Source organism: Alternaria arborescens (genome assembly GCF_004154835.1).
Source record: "Alternaria arborescens strain FERA 675 chromosome Unknown contig_9, whole genome shotgun sequence".
NCBI lineage: Eukaryota > Fungi > Ascomycota > Dothideomycetes > Pleosporales > Pleosporaceae > Alternaria > Alternaria arborescens.
The window spans coordinates 72,369-87,801 of record NW_021167864.1 but is presented as its reverse complement, the minus strand read 5'-3'; the positions used below and the strand labels follow the sequence as shown (position 1 = coordinate 87,801).

The 15,433-nt window shown below is 52.3% G+C and overlaps 4 protein-coding genes across 4 annotated transcripts; 1 reads left to right on the top strand and 3 right to left on the bottom strand.

Annotated features, from left to right (window-relative positions):
• Positions 1-1,041: 1,041 nt before the first annotated feature.
• On the top strand, positions 1,042-2,799 carry AA0111_g4698 (hypothetical protein; the record flags this gene model as incomplete). Its single annotated transcript, XM_028650728.1, has 4 exons — positions 1,042-1,115; positions 1,165-1,338; positions 1,387-2,248; positions 2,299-2,799. The coding sequence occupies 4 exons, from the start codon at positions 1,042-1,044 to the stop codon at positions 2,797-2,799; spliced, it is 1,611 nt and encodes a 536-aa protein (XP_028507554.1).
• A 615-nt stretch (positions 2,800-3,414) lies between these two features.
• AA0111_g4697 (hypothetical protein) lies at positions 3,415-3,630 on the bottom strand (the record flags this gene model as incomplete). The annotated part of the gene is made up of 1 exon (XM_028650727.1): positions 3,415-3,630. The coding sequence occupies one exon, from the start codon at positions 3,628-3,630 to the stop codon at positions 3,415-3,417; it is 216 nt and encodes a 71-aa protein (XP_028507545.1).
• A 600-nt stretch (positions 3,631-4,230) lies between these two features.
• On the bottom strand, positions 4,231-5,760 carry AA0111_g4696 (hypothetical protein; the record flags this gene model as incomplete). The annotated part of the gene is made up of 2 exons (XM_028650726.1): positions 4,231-5,611; positions 5,666-5,760. The coding sequence occupies 2 exons, from the start codon at positions 5,758-5,760 to the stop codon at positions 4,231-4,233; spliced, it is 1,476 nt and encodes a 491-aa protein (XP_028507546.1).
• Positions 5,761-7,007: 1,247 nt separating this feature from the next.
• Positions 7,008-14,857, bottom strand: AA0111_g4695 (Compactin diketide synthase; the record flags this gene model as incomplete). The annotated part of the gene is made up of 2 exons (XM_028650725.1): positions 7,008-14,615; positions 14,672-14,857. 2 exons carry the CDS (start codon positions 14,855-14,857, stop codon positions 7,008-7,010), a joined length of 7,794 nt encoding a protein of 2,597 aa, XP_028507547.1.
• Positions 14,858-15,433: the final 576 nt, after the last annotated feature.

Here is a 15,433-nt window from a genome sequence, read left to right as displayed (position 1 = left end):
GCCTCGATGGGTCATTCCAGTGCGGATCCTCAAATCTGCTACACGCTTCCGTCAGCAGAGCACCTACGTGAAAGGACGAAGAAAGCAATGCGAGCTTATATTACCTCCTTCTAGCTTGGCCTGTGCCGTGTCTTTCGTGGTGATTTCGCTCTTGAAGCATTTCAGGCATCAGCGATCGTCTTTCATGGACAAAATCAAGAACAGGACAAAGGGCTGCCAAGCAAGTCGGTTGTCACCCCTGTGTCCCGGTCCATCAGACGGGCCGTCCCATACCTTGGCAGAATCAAGCTTTTGCTAGCAGGAATTCTCACCATACGTATGTACAGAACAGCCTGTTGTCCTGCAGCGCACGAGTTGTAGATTGGTTTTTAAGATGAGAATTCTCGCAGCCTCTAATAGACCTCATGTTCTCGCCTCCGGTAGAAAGGCTGTATGTAGAAAAGGGCGCTTTCTGAACATCATTTACGCCCTTACGGCGTTTCGACAATCAGGCGTGCCGTCCAAGCTCTTGAACCACTTAAGCTTTATTCCCGCAGCTTAACTTCGTTCAGCGGGTTCCTAGCCTCATGGGTATAGATGTACGTAATAATGGGCCGTTTGTGCGCTCGGGAAATACCTCACTTGAAGCATGGACGAGCTTGTCCTATGTGGTGGAAGCCTGCATGAGCCAACCGGAAGTGGCGCCGGCCGCACAAGTTGGCAGTCCCGCTTTCAATCAACATTCATTTAGAACGCGGTGTTCGTTGGGGAGCAGAGGCGGTACGAGGGCGCTCCCGTCTGGGCCATGGCGTTTCGGTGCATAGCCAGGCATGGGGATCGAGGCGAACGGCCCGTGGCAAGCTGCCTTCGTTTAGCCCTGTGTTTTTGACTCCCTGCGCTATGCCATATCAGGGCTAGCCCGGATGAGTCGACGTTACCACCCTGGGATAAACCGTCGCCGCTTCGCTCGATCCATCTAACGATATCGTAAATATCTTCTGGTATTCTTGAGCTGTCTGTCTTCCACCCTTTGCCATAGTCTGCAGCTCAAGACCACACATGATGGCTTTCCGACAAGTTCAGGCTCTCCCTGATCGCATGGCAGGGAGCAGTCCCTACCTCATCCTGGCTGTTGTGTTAGTAACGATCGCATTCGCTTTGAACCTGACTAACACAAAGTTCCAGCTGCTCTGCGATGTTTCTCGATCTGGCAAACTTGAGTGCTATCACGATTGCGCTTCCTACCATACAAACAGACTTTGGAATAAATGTTGGAGACCTCCAATGGATCATATCTGCCTATGCTCTCACGTTTGGTGGCTTCCTACTGCTAGGTGGTCGCGGAGGAGACATCTTTGGGTTGGTTTCCATGATCCTACGTCGTCGGCATGACTAACGTCAGTCTAGTCATCGCCGTGTTCTGCTCTTTGGCATGATCTTCTTCGCTTTATTCAGTCTGGTCTGCGCCCTTTCTCCTACCTTCATAGGACTGGTGGTTGCTAGAGCATTCCAGGGTATAGGCGCTGCTTTCACCATCCCTCCAGCGCAGGCGCACATTGCTCTGCACTTCACCGATCCAACGCAGAAGGCGAAAGCGCTTGGGATCTGGGGCGCCGCAGGTTCTTTGGGCTTCATCATTGGACTCATCCTTGGTGGTGTCCTCACAGCGTTCTTGGGATGGCGTTGGATTTTCTGGATCTCTTTGATCATCTCAGGAATCGTCATTCCAGCGGCATATGCTGTTCTTCCACGCGTCCCCTGTCCTCGTACTATCACTCCACCTCCTGCAGATGGAGCAGGTGTCGATGAGAGCGCTCAGGTGCCAAAAAAGAAGCTTTTCCAATCGGTCAAGGAGCGCCTGATCCGATTTGACGCTTTTGGTATCACTCTTGGCATTCCCGGTATCCTCCTCCTCACATACGCGCTTACTTCCGCCAACACAGAAGGTTGGGATGACGCTAAGATCATCGCCACGCTGGCGGTGTCGGTTGTATTGCTCGTTGTCTTCGTTCTGCACGAACGTTCAGCTTCCCAGGCAATCCTGGCTCCCCATCTCTTCCGCAACCTGTCCTTCAACCTCACACTGGTTCTTGCTGTCAACACATATGCCGTGCGACAAGCATGCACATACTTCCTTACTGTCCAGCTCCAGTCCTACGGCGCGAGTGCCATTCACACCTCAGTGCTCTTCATCCCACTCGGCGTGAGCGCTCTCATCTTCAACACTCTTTCGGGTCGTCTCGTCCCCATCCTCGGCGCAAGGACTATGGTATGGTATTACCCCCTAATTTGAAGTGAATGTACTAACTGTATGAGCAGTTTATCATCGGCTGGGCTCTTTCTATCCCCGGCGTGCTCCTCTTCAGCTTCATCGCCGAAGATACCTCGTACTGGCGCTACACCTTCCCAGGGATGATCTTGTACATCGCTGGTATTGGTGCTGTCTACATCACTGCCAACTTCGTCGTCGTCTCTTCCGCTTCCAGATCGGATCAGGGTGCTGCCGCCGGCGTCTTCAACGTCGCACTGCAGGTCGGCGGTAGCGTGCTTGGTTTGGCTGTGCTTACTGCAGTTGCAGAGGGTATCGAGAAGACGTATGGAGACGCAAATCTTCCTCAGGGTGAGCTTAGTACCATTGGATATAGAAGTGTGTACTACAGCTGCGTCATATTGAGTGGCATTGGGCTCTTCCTCAGCGTTTTCGCTATCACGGTACCAGAAAGTATGCGTGGGTCAGTTTGGAAGAAGGCAGAACCAAGTGCTCCGACTGAGACGTCCTCTTCCCATGAGCTGCAACCCACCCAATCACGGCATAGTTAGGTTGAGCACTTTCACGATGCTATTGGCGTTGTGTTATATTGACTCTGCAGCGAACCTTTTCTGGTTCCGTAGAGTATAGAATAGAGATTCAAATCCATCCACACCAAACGTATGTTGGAGCATTTATTGATTTCGAAAATTGGTTAAATGCCTTTCCTACACAAGCCTCATGTAAGCTTGTCGTCCTGTAATATCCCGGTCCCATCTTTTCCTCTCTCGCTTCAGAAGACTATTCAAGAAAGTTTGCAGTCTTTCGAACCTACATTCCATCATCCACCCGCATCCAGTTTTCTCAATGTGGTAATCTAGTTGCTGATTCGCATTACACACGCTAGTAAAGCTGTCGTGAGTGTAGAGATCCACACCCTCCCTGTTGAATGCACGACGTAACCTCTCTTGGAAAGCAGCGGCGTACAGCGGCTTGAACTTCTCAGCAAGGACTGTCCTTGGTTGCATTGGGTGATACTCCCCAGCCACAATGTCATGCATGCCTTGCTCTCCAAGCTCATAGAGTGACGGGCCCGGATGTCTTCGCCGCACAAACACTTCTTCCGCAAAGAGCGCATCCATCAAAACTTTCCAGTTGCATGTGACTCGGCACCTGTATCTCATATCTTATTCTTGAGCAGGGTACTGAGGAGTGAATGCGATGGTCTCAGCACTACCGACAAATGCATATCGCCCGTCTGCCGTGTCAAACCAAATGGCCTGCTCATTCATCTCAAGAGGCGAATTGTATAACCATAAGTAATGGTCGTTATATTTAGTGATCCAAGCGAGTTCTCTCCTAAATTTGTCACGCGTGGAATCCTCCGGGTCGATTGGGGCCATGACCTCGAATCTTGGTTCACCCCATCGAAGTACAAGGGACAGCGTTGTTGATTGTGATTTGATGGAGTGCTCGTCTGGAATAGCAATGATAGTGTGTGCTATTCGGCCAAATGCAACTCTAGTCCACTCAATATGGAGGATTGGAAGGAAGATCGTGCGAAAGACGTGTTCACCTTCTGTTCTCCAGGTACGCGATACCTGACGGCAGGTAATCCATAGGGTGAATGGATCGTCGACGTTTTGGAGGACTTGGGCCCACAGCTCGGCTGGAAGGTGGGGTAGGGAAGTGCTAGCCATCTCCGGTTATTGACAACGGGATGTTGTTGTATGTAAGAATGTTGTGCAAGTGATGATGCAAGATCATTGTATAGATGAGCGCGCAATACTTGAGTAGATGAAAGCTGCAGCCTAATAAGCGAGACGCGATAAAGCATTGTTCCCCACGATTATTTTCGTACCCTTAGACGCTTCCATTGCTGCCTATCAGCTTGGGAGTCATAGGTTGGTTCTGCCGAAAGCAGGGTATATCGCTGTTTCCAATCGCCGCTACGCACTAGTGAATTACGTTAACCCAGTTTGTTCAGAATCAATCTCAATGCCCTAGTACGCCTGATTCCGTTCAACTTTCTTCAAAATCCTCTCCTTGTCTTGGACATCATGCTCGAAGACTAATTCCAGTTTCTGCATACGCTCCCCTGTGTCTGGAATGGTCACAGTGTTTACCCTGATTCCCACGCTCCTGCGAAGCGTCTCCGTGGAGTCGACACCAACAGATACATGGCCCAGATCGTCTGGCTCTTTAGATTGAAGAGCCAGCAGGATCAGCTCAGTTGCCGAGTTCCAGGCTACAGACGTGTGGCCCGTGACAATGGTATAAGTGATATATGCGACCGTGATAAAGCAGTAAGTGATAATGACTGCTAGCGAAAGTAAGGTAGAAGTATCTGTACTACCATAGCCGTAGCCCGTGATTGTTTTCACGATTCGGAATGGTGTATTGGACGTCGGATCTATTATACTAGAGAAGTCCAGTCCCTCAATCGTGTCTAGAGGAATACGCCTGTTGGCTGAATATATATACTGGCCAGGAACCCAAGACAGCGCAACCGCGAATCCCGCCACGATAGTTACTGCCAAATTATGCGAGGGATTTGGATGTGACTGATTAGGTGAGATATGTAGCTTGGGAATGGCTTCGGGATCGATGATAATCGGTCTCGACTTATCCTGGACGATGTCTTCTCTGCTCCCAGGCCATTCCGTTTGTATTAAGTTATCCGTGCTGGTAAGAGACAAAGTAGTTGATGTATCCCACCAGAACGAAGATACTGTACAAATGGTAAAACTAGTTATTGGTGCCGAATAACTGCCATCACTGCCGTTATAGACCCCGATTCGGTCGTCGATGTCCATGAATAAGGCAAGCAAGGAAGTAGGATCCTGAGGCAATTGAATCCACGACATAAAGTATGTACGGTTTGCGTTCATCTTTAACATCGTATCGTAAAGTTCAGCTGCATTATGGAGGATGCTTGTTGAACCGTCGACGTGAGGGTAAGAGATGTTTTCAGTATTGTAGAAAACAGGAGAACAGGCGGACATCACTACAGGCTGCGAAGTCTGGAGTGTCCACTGCGCTCCGGTAGCCAGGAAGGTCTCGCGCTGATCAATCTTTTCGTCAACAGTTTCTACTTGTGCAATCGAGCTGTGATGCCATAGCTGTAGTGCGCTCATCATCGTCGGAAGTGTACCAATGGTCCATTCATCACCAATGATCCTATCCTTACCAGTGGTCAATTCAGCAATGATACCATCTGGAACACCAACAGAATCTGAGTAATAGAAAGGAGATTCTGATAGAAGGAGTCTATGGACATTACTTCCTAGGTCAGTTGGCCAGAGGTTTTTTGATCGTGCTGGACCACTACGGTCAGATTTGTAATCCACTCTAGTCGTATCATAAAAATCGGCGTCTAGTGTACTGTAAGGAATGACCGTTAGTTATATCTTCAAGGACAGAATATTACTTACTTACAAATTCAATTGATTTGTTTTATCTATTCGAGTAGGAAACAAATCAGCCTCCGAGATGCCTAGGTATCGGATTATGATGCTTTGCACATGCGTCATACCAGGCCGTGAAATCATCAGAACTGCAGATGAGGGACCCACGACTCCAGTCATGAACAGTAGCGTAAATGTCGATAATATGAAAACAAATTTGTTTCGTGCTTTGAAAACCCTGCTTGGCGCCACAAGAGCGGAGAAGAAATCCAGCGACCAGAGATAGGATAGTTGGGGTGCCTGTGCAGCCCCTGCAAGTGCACCTAATGGCAGATACCCGTTGAGTGCTTGGCTTCGTATGACATGGAGGAGAACGTCGACGAGCGATGCTTGCATAAGCAATTCGTGGACTTTGGCTGCGAATTGCAGTGACGGCGCGTCGTCCGAGACTCCTACCCAGTATCTCGACCAGTGAAGGCCCAGAAGGGTCCCAGCGACAGCAAGTGGAATGACATGAAGAAGACTATTCAAGCTTGCCATGCGTCGGCTCTGGTATACGGCAACTTTGCGTTGCTCGACCGTTGTCTTCCAGGGCAAGGTGTGGCCAAGGAAAGACGCCGGGAGTAGCAGTCGAACATGTCTTAGGAAGTCGCGGAACTTTGAGTTTTGGCGTCGGGTCGAGACAGACGGAGGTATCATCGCCGTGGGCTCAGAGTCTAAAAGCCTCGCGGTTGCGCTATGTTTGCTACCGGTGTCAGCAAGGCCAGCGAGATGTCAAAGGAAGGCGAACGGTAATGTGGTCAGTTCTTGTCCGGGCACAGTCTGACGACGTATAGCGCGAGTGGCGGTCATTTTGCCTGAGTCTCAGGCACGTAGTGGCGGCAATGATATTATGAACTTTGCTTGCAGAGTCAAGCTCATGTTGAAGACATCTCCTGTGAACACTAGGCAGAAGCGTAACGTCATCTTACATACAAACTGATTATTATGTGGAGTCCGAGCTCGAGTCAGCTTTGGGGGCCGAAAATGAGGGATCGCGCTAGGCTACTATGTACTGGTGACACAAAATGCTTCGCTATGATTCGTTACATATGAGAGAGATCCGGCAGTCGCTTCGGGGACGTCCACACCTGTCAAGGAGAACAACACGCAGCTGAATAACGACTTCTTGTCATTGTAATCTGAGAGGACTTTGAGTACTCAGACAACGAAGTGTTAGTATTAGGTGCACCGTCGTCCTGTACCAAGATCGGAGTGTTGGCAATGAAACGTGTAGACTACAGCAGGAGAGACTCTCTATCTGACCCGGGCTGCATGTACGCATTTTCGGGGGCAGAGCATGGAAACGCTGCCACTTGGTAATGATAACATACTTATGTGGCGGCAACGACCTGCTCCGCTACGTGCCGGCACAACTCGACGGTTGGCTGTTTCTTCAATATCACGAACACAGGAACCTCGACTCCGAATTGCTTGAGGAACCAGTATCGCAGCTCAACCGCAATGAGCGAGTCAACACCAAGCACGTACGCCGGCTTGCCGACGTCGAGACTCTCGGCCGGTACCGACAGCGACTTGCCCAATTTCCCGAGCAACGCCATGGTAACAATGTGCGTAGCCTCTTCAGCATCAGCCGCCGCTCTGATGAGGGCCAGGTAGTCGATCGCTGTCGCATCGCGTCCACTGCCACCTCCAGTGCTGTTGACCAGCGCGACTTGTCCCAGACGAAGGAGGTTCTTGAACAACGGCTTGCCTACCCAGTGCAGCACGCCATCCTGGAACATACGATACAGCTTCGCAGGCTTATCATGGATGTTCACTACCTGCGCTGCTGCGCCTGCACAATCGTACGATGGATCGCACAGGACGTCCAGAATCGCCATCAGCTGCTTCTGCGTCAACCCGCCCAGTCCAGCACGCAAGCTCTTTGTCACGTCCTCAAAGTTGTCGCTCGCCCACCCAGCCTCCAGAACCAAGCCGAGATCGAACGAGACACCCTTGAGCCCGCTCGCGGCGCGGTGACGTGCAAGCGCGTCTTCAAATGTGTTACCTGCAGCGTAGTTGGCTTGTGCGGGATTGCCGATAATACCGCTCATGGAAGAGAGGAAGACCATAAAGTCCATATCTTTTGGCAGGAGCTCGTGGAGGTTCCAAGAGCCTTGGTACTTGGGCGCCAGGGCACGGTGGAATTGCTCAGCAGTCATGTTTGAGAGCATGTTGTCTGACAACACCATGGCTGCCTGAATACATCCTTTGATCGGGGGTAGTATCTTGCTAGCCTCCTCTAGTATCGCCTGCAGGACGGCGCGATTGGAGATGTCTGATGCCGGAGCGTGGATCTCGACTCCCTGAGCTTCCATTTCTTTGATGAAGGCGATGACATCGGTGCGCCCGACTACACCTCGAGATGAGGTGACCAGGAAATGTCGCGCGCCGCGAGAGGCCATCCAGCGCATGATCTCGCGCCCTAGTCCGCCCAATCCACCACTGATAACATAAGTGGCCTGCGCTTCAAATCCATATGAAGGCGTTCGCGCAGGTTGATATACCACCACATCACCAAGTGTCTCAAAGTCGATGACCGCTTTTCCAGCAATCTTACCACTCTGCAATGCGCGCATCGCCTCCTCGATCTTACTCGGGGCGAATGCATGCAGCGGCTTGGGATTATGAAGCTCGGGATGCGCCGCAAACAGGCTAAACACATCGTCGAGCACGAGTTGCATCAATGGTTTGTTTTCGGCGTACATTCCCGCAACATCCACGGCTGCAAAGGTGACGTTGCGCAAGAAATGGCCCATCTCAAGTGTGTTATTGGCAAGAATGTCGGCTTTGCCGATGTCGATGAAGCGGCCAAAGGGCGCAGTGCAGCGCCATGAATGTTGAAGGAGTTCTCCGCCGAGAGAGTTGAGGACGACATCGACACCGCGGTTGTTAGTGGCGTGGAACACATCATCGACAAAGCTGGCCTCTCTGCTGTGGAAGATGTGGTCATCAGTGAGCCCGTAAAGCTCCTTCACTAGCTCGCGCTTCCATTTGCTTCCTACCGTGACGAAGACGTTCGCCCCGCGAAGTTGCGCGAGCTGGATAGCAGCTTGGCCTACAGCACCAGCACCAGCGTGGATCAAGACGCTCTCGCCCTTGCGCAGCCGGCCTACGTAATCGAATGCATACACAACCGTAGCCCATACAGCAGGGATAGCAGCCGCGTCCAAGAATGAAATATCGTCGCGGGGGATCTTGCGCGTCGACGACTCGTCGCAGCGGACATAAGTCCCACAGCAACCACCTGTCGAGAAGATGAAGTACATGACGCGGTCGCCAGGTTGCAAAGTACAGTTTGGCCCGACACGTTTCACGGTACCAGATCCTTCAAGACCGAGGCCATCACCAGGAACTTGGCCTAAGGAAATCATTACATCGCGGAAGTTGAGGGAGGCGGCCGCTACTTCAATCTCGATCTCGCCAGATTGCAGCTCGTTGCTAGGGGCTGGAACTTCAGTGTAGTAGAGAGTGTCGAGGAGACCAGGCTGCTGGATGGTCAACTTTATGCGCGGTTTGAGATCAGCTTGTCCGAGCGTGAATGCGAGTTTGTCGGGCAGTTTCGCGCGCTCGGCGAGAGTGTGATTAACGCTCTTCTGTGGGACGACACGCGGAATATGTATAAGGCCGTTTCTTACTGCGTACTCGGATTCGGCGTCTGCGCTCTTCCCTCCTCCTATCTTGTGCAAGTGCTCGATGAGACGGAGTACATGACTGGTCCCCTCAGTCGAATCGTCCGTCTCTAAGCTCAAGATTACGAAGGCCTGATCACCTCGCTCTGAGCAGATGCTTCTCGAGAAGCCGACTGCCATCTCGGCGGCAGGGTTACTGGCACCGGGGCTGCCACCGCGTGTGACCCAGAGGACGGTCTTAGCACCCAAGCTAATCTTCTTGAGAGCCTCAAACTGCCGCCCTGCGATAGTGCCCAGGAGGGAAGTGTCTAGCTCGAGCAAGCTAATGACATTCGTGTTGCTCAGCTCCAGCCCAGCAGCAACAAGGTTGTCGAGTGTGTATGTCTCGGTCTCTCCGATCCATGATACAGCGGCCAGCCTTGATCTCAGCACATCGGCGTATCCAGACTGTGTGGGATCTGCGACGATAACCCAGCTCTCGCGTGCGACTTCAACCTTGACCTCTTCTGGTCTTGTCGTGACGAGCGTTGAGACACGGTGACGAGGTTTGTACTCGTTGTCTCTGAATACCATATCGACGCCTGAGAAGCCTGCAGTCTTCAGCGCAGCGTCCCATCCATCTTCAGTAAGAATAGGTCCCAGCGCCTCATCTTCCCCTGGTACGGCGTCAACATCCTCACCCTCCCACCAATGGCCCTCGCGCATCCACCATCCGGGTAGCAAGCCGAAGATGATGCCGTCGCGGATGTTATCCACAGTAGTCTCCATCATGATCAGTTTGCCGCCTGGGCGCAAAAGTGCAAGGAGATCGCGGAGGCACTTCATGAGATCCGATGTAGTGTGGATGACGTTGCAAGCCATGATCACATCGTAGCTGCCAAGCTCAAAGCCTTGCAGAGAGGGATCAATCTCCAGGTCAAGCTTGGCGAAGCGCATGTGCTTTTCGGCAAAGTCGAATTTCTCGCGCGCCTTCTCGAAGAAACCGACTGAGACGTCGGTATAAGCATACTCACCAAAACGCACAAGCTGGTCACCTTGGAGACCTTCAGTGTCGACCAAGAACGGTAGGACCTTGGAAGTGGCACTGCCTGTTCCCGAACCAACCTCGCAAATTCTGAGTTGAGGATTTGCGTGTGCCAGGATACTCATGTATGCGCCAGCTTTGCGGTAATGGCGAGAGTAAAAGTCGCAGTGATAGAAGTCATTGGCAAGATTTCCCTCAAAGATGATCTGTAACGCGTTATCTGTCCCGGCCAGAATACCGTAGAGATGCTCGCCCGCTTTCTTCACCAGCTTCTGTGTTGGCTCGTCATCAGCCTCGCGCAAGACATCTTCGATGTTCAAATGACCTAGCCCCCGTGACTCCAACGTATATTTCTCCCTGTTCACGCGGACCTTGCGCAGGAAGTCTACGTATTTGGTCAAGTGCTTGTCAAACTCAACTGTGTCACCGTTCTCAATCTTGTCCAGTGCTTGCTCAATGAAATACAGCGCAATAGCGTCTGCGCGGTCGACAGCTTCGGCGTCCTTAGGGTCTGGTGAGAACTGTGGGTCGCGCGCGAAGAGTGCCTTGAGATAGGCTTCCGTCTCGGTTTTGCCAAGCAGCGAGAGATCAGGCTTGAAGTCAATGCCGTACGAAAAGCGACTAGCGCCGTCGTCGTCATCACGAGTGCTGCTACCTGCGCCAGCAATCACGGTTCCACGCTCGCCTCTTGCCACAATAACCGGCTCACCAGTCTCAGCAAGGAGGGTGCTAGCATCCCACTCAAACTCTCTGAATGTGCGAGCGACTTCCTTTGTTGCAACATGCAGCAGTGGATTCCCAGGCACTGTGAACAACTTGTGCGAAACCCAAAGCTCCTTGAGGTTGCTGAACATGAGTGTTGGAATGGCCTCCCACCCGCCCATGCTCAACGAGACAAAGCCAACGTGGAAGACCGAGTCAAACGTTGTAGGATGAATTACACATGGATCTTCCTGGGCGTATGGCATATTCTTCGCATAATCCCGCAGAGCAAGAGTACCCGACGCACACCCGTTGCGGGAGTACTTGATATCGCGCAAGCTCTGGAAATATGGCCCGTAGTCGAACCCAGACTTCTTGCTCAGATTTTCGTACAGCTGCCCGCTCTGTACACTCAACGTGCACTGCTTTGCCGCCGTTGCGTGCTCCTCGCTCACGGCGCTTGTCCACCTAGCTTTGCGTGCGACCGTCTCGGGCGAGGCCTCCGCATCCTCAAGTTCAACACGAATACTGCCAAACGCACACTCAATCCACTCATCGCCTCCGAGCGTAAACACCCGCCAGTCGTATACACCTTGAGCAGCGTCTTTAGCTGTATGTCGGCGCGGCTGAAGGTAGATTTTCGCCTCAGTGCCCTTTTCCGTCTCGTTCACAGGAATAGAGCGCATGAACCGTACGTTTTCGAGCTTGTACCCACTGATTGCCGCGTTGGGTGGGAGGAGTTGCCGTGCGGCCTCAATGGCCATCACGAGCATGCCTGTTCCAGGGTAGAGAGGTGAGCCTTCGAGCGCATGGTCAACAATCCAAGGAGCTTCGGCCAGGCGGATCTTGTGGTGCCATGTTGGTTGCTGGGGATTGAAGTCGTTCTCGCGTAGACCCAGGAGGGCGTGCCTCCGGAAGGGTCGTTGCGAGTAGAGGGCACTGATGCGGGGTTCATCCCAGTAAAGCTTGGCCCTGGAGAATGGGTAGGCTGGGAGGTCTGTTGCTCGCTTCGGCTGGGTTATGGGCTTCAGAGTGGCTTGATTGGGCATGTTGAGATTGATGGGTAGACCGGCGCTCCAAAGGGCGCCGATGGTTTCGAGGAGAGACTGGATGTCGGGTTGACGAGGGTTGAGCACAGCTGCATATGTCCACTTATCCTGGCCTTCACCAAGGTGCGCAAGGATGTCTTTGACTGGCCGTCGAAGAGCAGATTGGGGGCCGATCTCAACAAGGAACTTGGTAGCTTGCTTCCGTTCGCTCATCAGCGCTGTTACAGCGTCGGTGAAGAGAACTGGAGACAGAAGGTTTTTCACCCAGTAGCTTGGTCTTGCAAGACCCTCCAACGTGATGAAACTGCCTTCGGTGGACGAGAAGAATGCGACAGTGCTCGGCGCTTTGCTGTCTTTTGCTGGAGCGCATATACCGGCCAGTAAGCCCTCATATTCCCCTGCACCATCCCGCAGCGCCTCGGAGTGATAGCCGATTGTCACAGGCAGCTTCCGTACGAAAACTTCCTCGGCCTCTAGCGTCTCACACAAGCGTGCAATTGCCACAACGGGACCCGACAATGTGACGTTGACAGGGCTGTTCTCACACGCGACCGTCACCGATGTCTCAGCCTTTAGATACGGCTCAACAGCCTCTTTACCCAACCCCACCGACATCATCGTGGTCTTCTCCCTCGCTTGGTCAGAAGCCAGCTTGTCGGCCACAACACCACGGAAGTAAGCCACCCGCCATGCACTCTCACGATCTAGTCCGCCTGCACAGTATGCAGCCGCGACCTCACCAGACGAATGCCCAACTACAGCGCGAGGAACAATGTGCCACGTGCGCAGCAGATCTACAAGAGCAATCTGTATGGCGGTACAGAGGGGCTGCGATAGTGCTGGTTTACTAACTTTGCTTACGTCCTTGTCCTTCTCAAGTTCTTCTAGCACAGACCATGTACTTCCCAGTGTTTTGAGATAAGCGTCGCAGTCAGTGAGACTTTGGCGGAACATGGAATAATGCAGAAGGCCAATAGCCATACGCGCGTATTGCGCGCCTTGCCCTGTGAAGACGAATGAGAGATCGGGGGCGGAAGAGGTGCTGCTGAATATGCTTGGCGAGACGAGGGCTGTGAGATCGTCGGTGATAGAGGAGACAACGGCGAAGGAACGGTAGCTGAGTAGTGATCGATGCGAGGAGAGGGTGTAGGTTAGGTCCGAGAGGTAATCCGGCGCGTGGGGGGTATCGCGTGATAAGAGGAAGTCTTGGAGGGTCGCTGCTTGGCGCGTCGTGCCGTCGCTGTCTGCTGCTGAGAAAGGAATGATGGCATAGGGGGTTACGGATGGGAGGGCACCGTTGCCATTGGTATTTCCGTTGGTACTTCCGTTTGTGTATCCGTTGGTGTGTCCATTGGTAGCTGTGGGCTCGCCGACCGATTGATGCAGGCCTTTCAAGCCATGACTGCGCAGGTAGTTGCATGCGTCGTCAAGAATCACATGGGCGTTGCTCCCTCCATATCCGAAGGAGCTCACGGATGCCCTACGAATCTCTGTTTGCGGCCATGGTACTGGTTCCTTAGGAAAAGCAAGCTGCAGATACTCTGTATCAATAGCAGGATTTGTCCTCTCGAACATGGCGATAGGCGGAATCACAGCCTTCTCCAGCGCAAGAACGGCTTTGATCACGCCAGCCATACCCGAAGCGCCCTCCAAGTGACCAATATTGGATTTTACTGAACCAACATACAGTGGTCTGTCAGACTTGCGGCCATCGCGGAAAGCCTCTCCTATAGCGGCCGCTTCGATGGGGTCGCCAACCGGTGTCCCGGTGCCGTGAGCCTCAACATAGTCCGTATCAGCAATATCAAAGCCGGCAACACGATATGTGTCTCGCAACAGATCAAGCTGCGCCTGCTGGCTTGGCTGTGTGATACTGGGTGTTCGACCATCTTGATTCGCACCCGTGGCCCGGATCACTGCCCTGATAACGTCTTTATCTCTTATGGCAGCTTCCAGCGGTTTGAGCAAGACGAAACCAAATCCTTCGCCTCTTGCATAACCATTCGCCTTCTCATCGAAGCTATAACTCTTTCCGTCAATGCTTAGAAATCCACCGTTGCTGAGCGCAAGTGCTTGGCTCTCGGGTGTAATAAATGTATTCGCGCCGCAGACAAGCGACATGGCGCTCTCACCTGCGATAATACTCTGCACGCCGAGATGCAAAGCATATAATCCCGATGAGCAGGCTGTATCAACCGTAAGAGACGGCCCCGCTAAATCGAAGAAATGGCTGACACGGTTGCTCAGCATGGATGAGCCATTGGCAGTGGCGTGATAACGCGACTGTGAGGCAAAGTCGCGTCCAGTTATGGTTTCGCCATCTCGGGAGAAAGATGCACAGTAGACTGATGTGGGAGAGCGAGACAGTGTTTCCATGGGTATACCCGCGTTTTCGAACGTGCGGTAGGCGCCCTCGAGAAGACCGCGCTGCTGCGGATCTAGAACTGATGCCTCTGCGTATGACATGTTGAAGAAGGGTGCGTCGAAACTGCGGGGGTCTTCTTCCATGAAATGTGCATGGCGGATGCGTAACTACCGGAGTCAGCTTGGTTGATTTTCAGATGTCAGAAATCAACGTTTGGACTCACACTGTCTAACCGATTCGGGTCCGGATGGTAGAAAGCATCTATGTTGAATCGATCGGACGGTATCTCTTTTGATACGTTCCTCGCACTCATCAGTAGCTCCCAGAAGGCTTGTGCAGATACTGCATCGCCTGGGAACTTCATGTTCATGCCAATTATGGCTATGGGAGTCGTCCTGTCCGTAGCCATGGTTGCGATATACAGTATGTGACTCGCTGAATCAGATTGCTTAGAGGTATTATGTTAAAGTTTGTGAAGCGCTGTTCGAGACAATAGCCGACACAAGGAGAACTGGGGATTCAATAAAGTTGATCTGTTACACGAACATCGACGAATCTATACTAAATACCTAGGTACACTTGACGACTGGCCGAGAACTACACGCCAGCCTCGCATCAACATCTGGTTGAGTAGACACACCGAGCTGATTCCTGAACAGTGTCATGGCCAAAGCGTTTCTACCTCATCCAGAAGGTTGAGTAAGCCCGAGCTGTTAGCTTACGGTGATACTGTGAGAGCCGCATCTGCAAATACGACGCTACAGGCACCCCATGTTACAAGTCGAACGGTTTCTTCCATGAGTAAACGGTCAAGTAGGCCCGAGTCATTAGCCTACGGTGATACTTGGAGGGCCACGTGTAGGTAGAGGATGCAGGCACCCCATGTTGTTGCCTGGCTTCGGGTCTTTTTGGCTCGGGGTGTTTGAGAAGACAGAAGATGAGAGGACTAGTCGATGAAAGTTGCCTTGCTGTTAGTTGCAGCGGT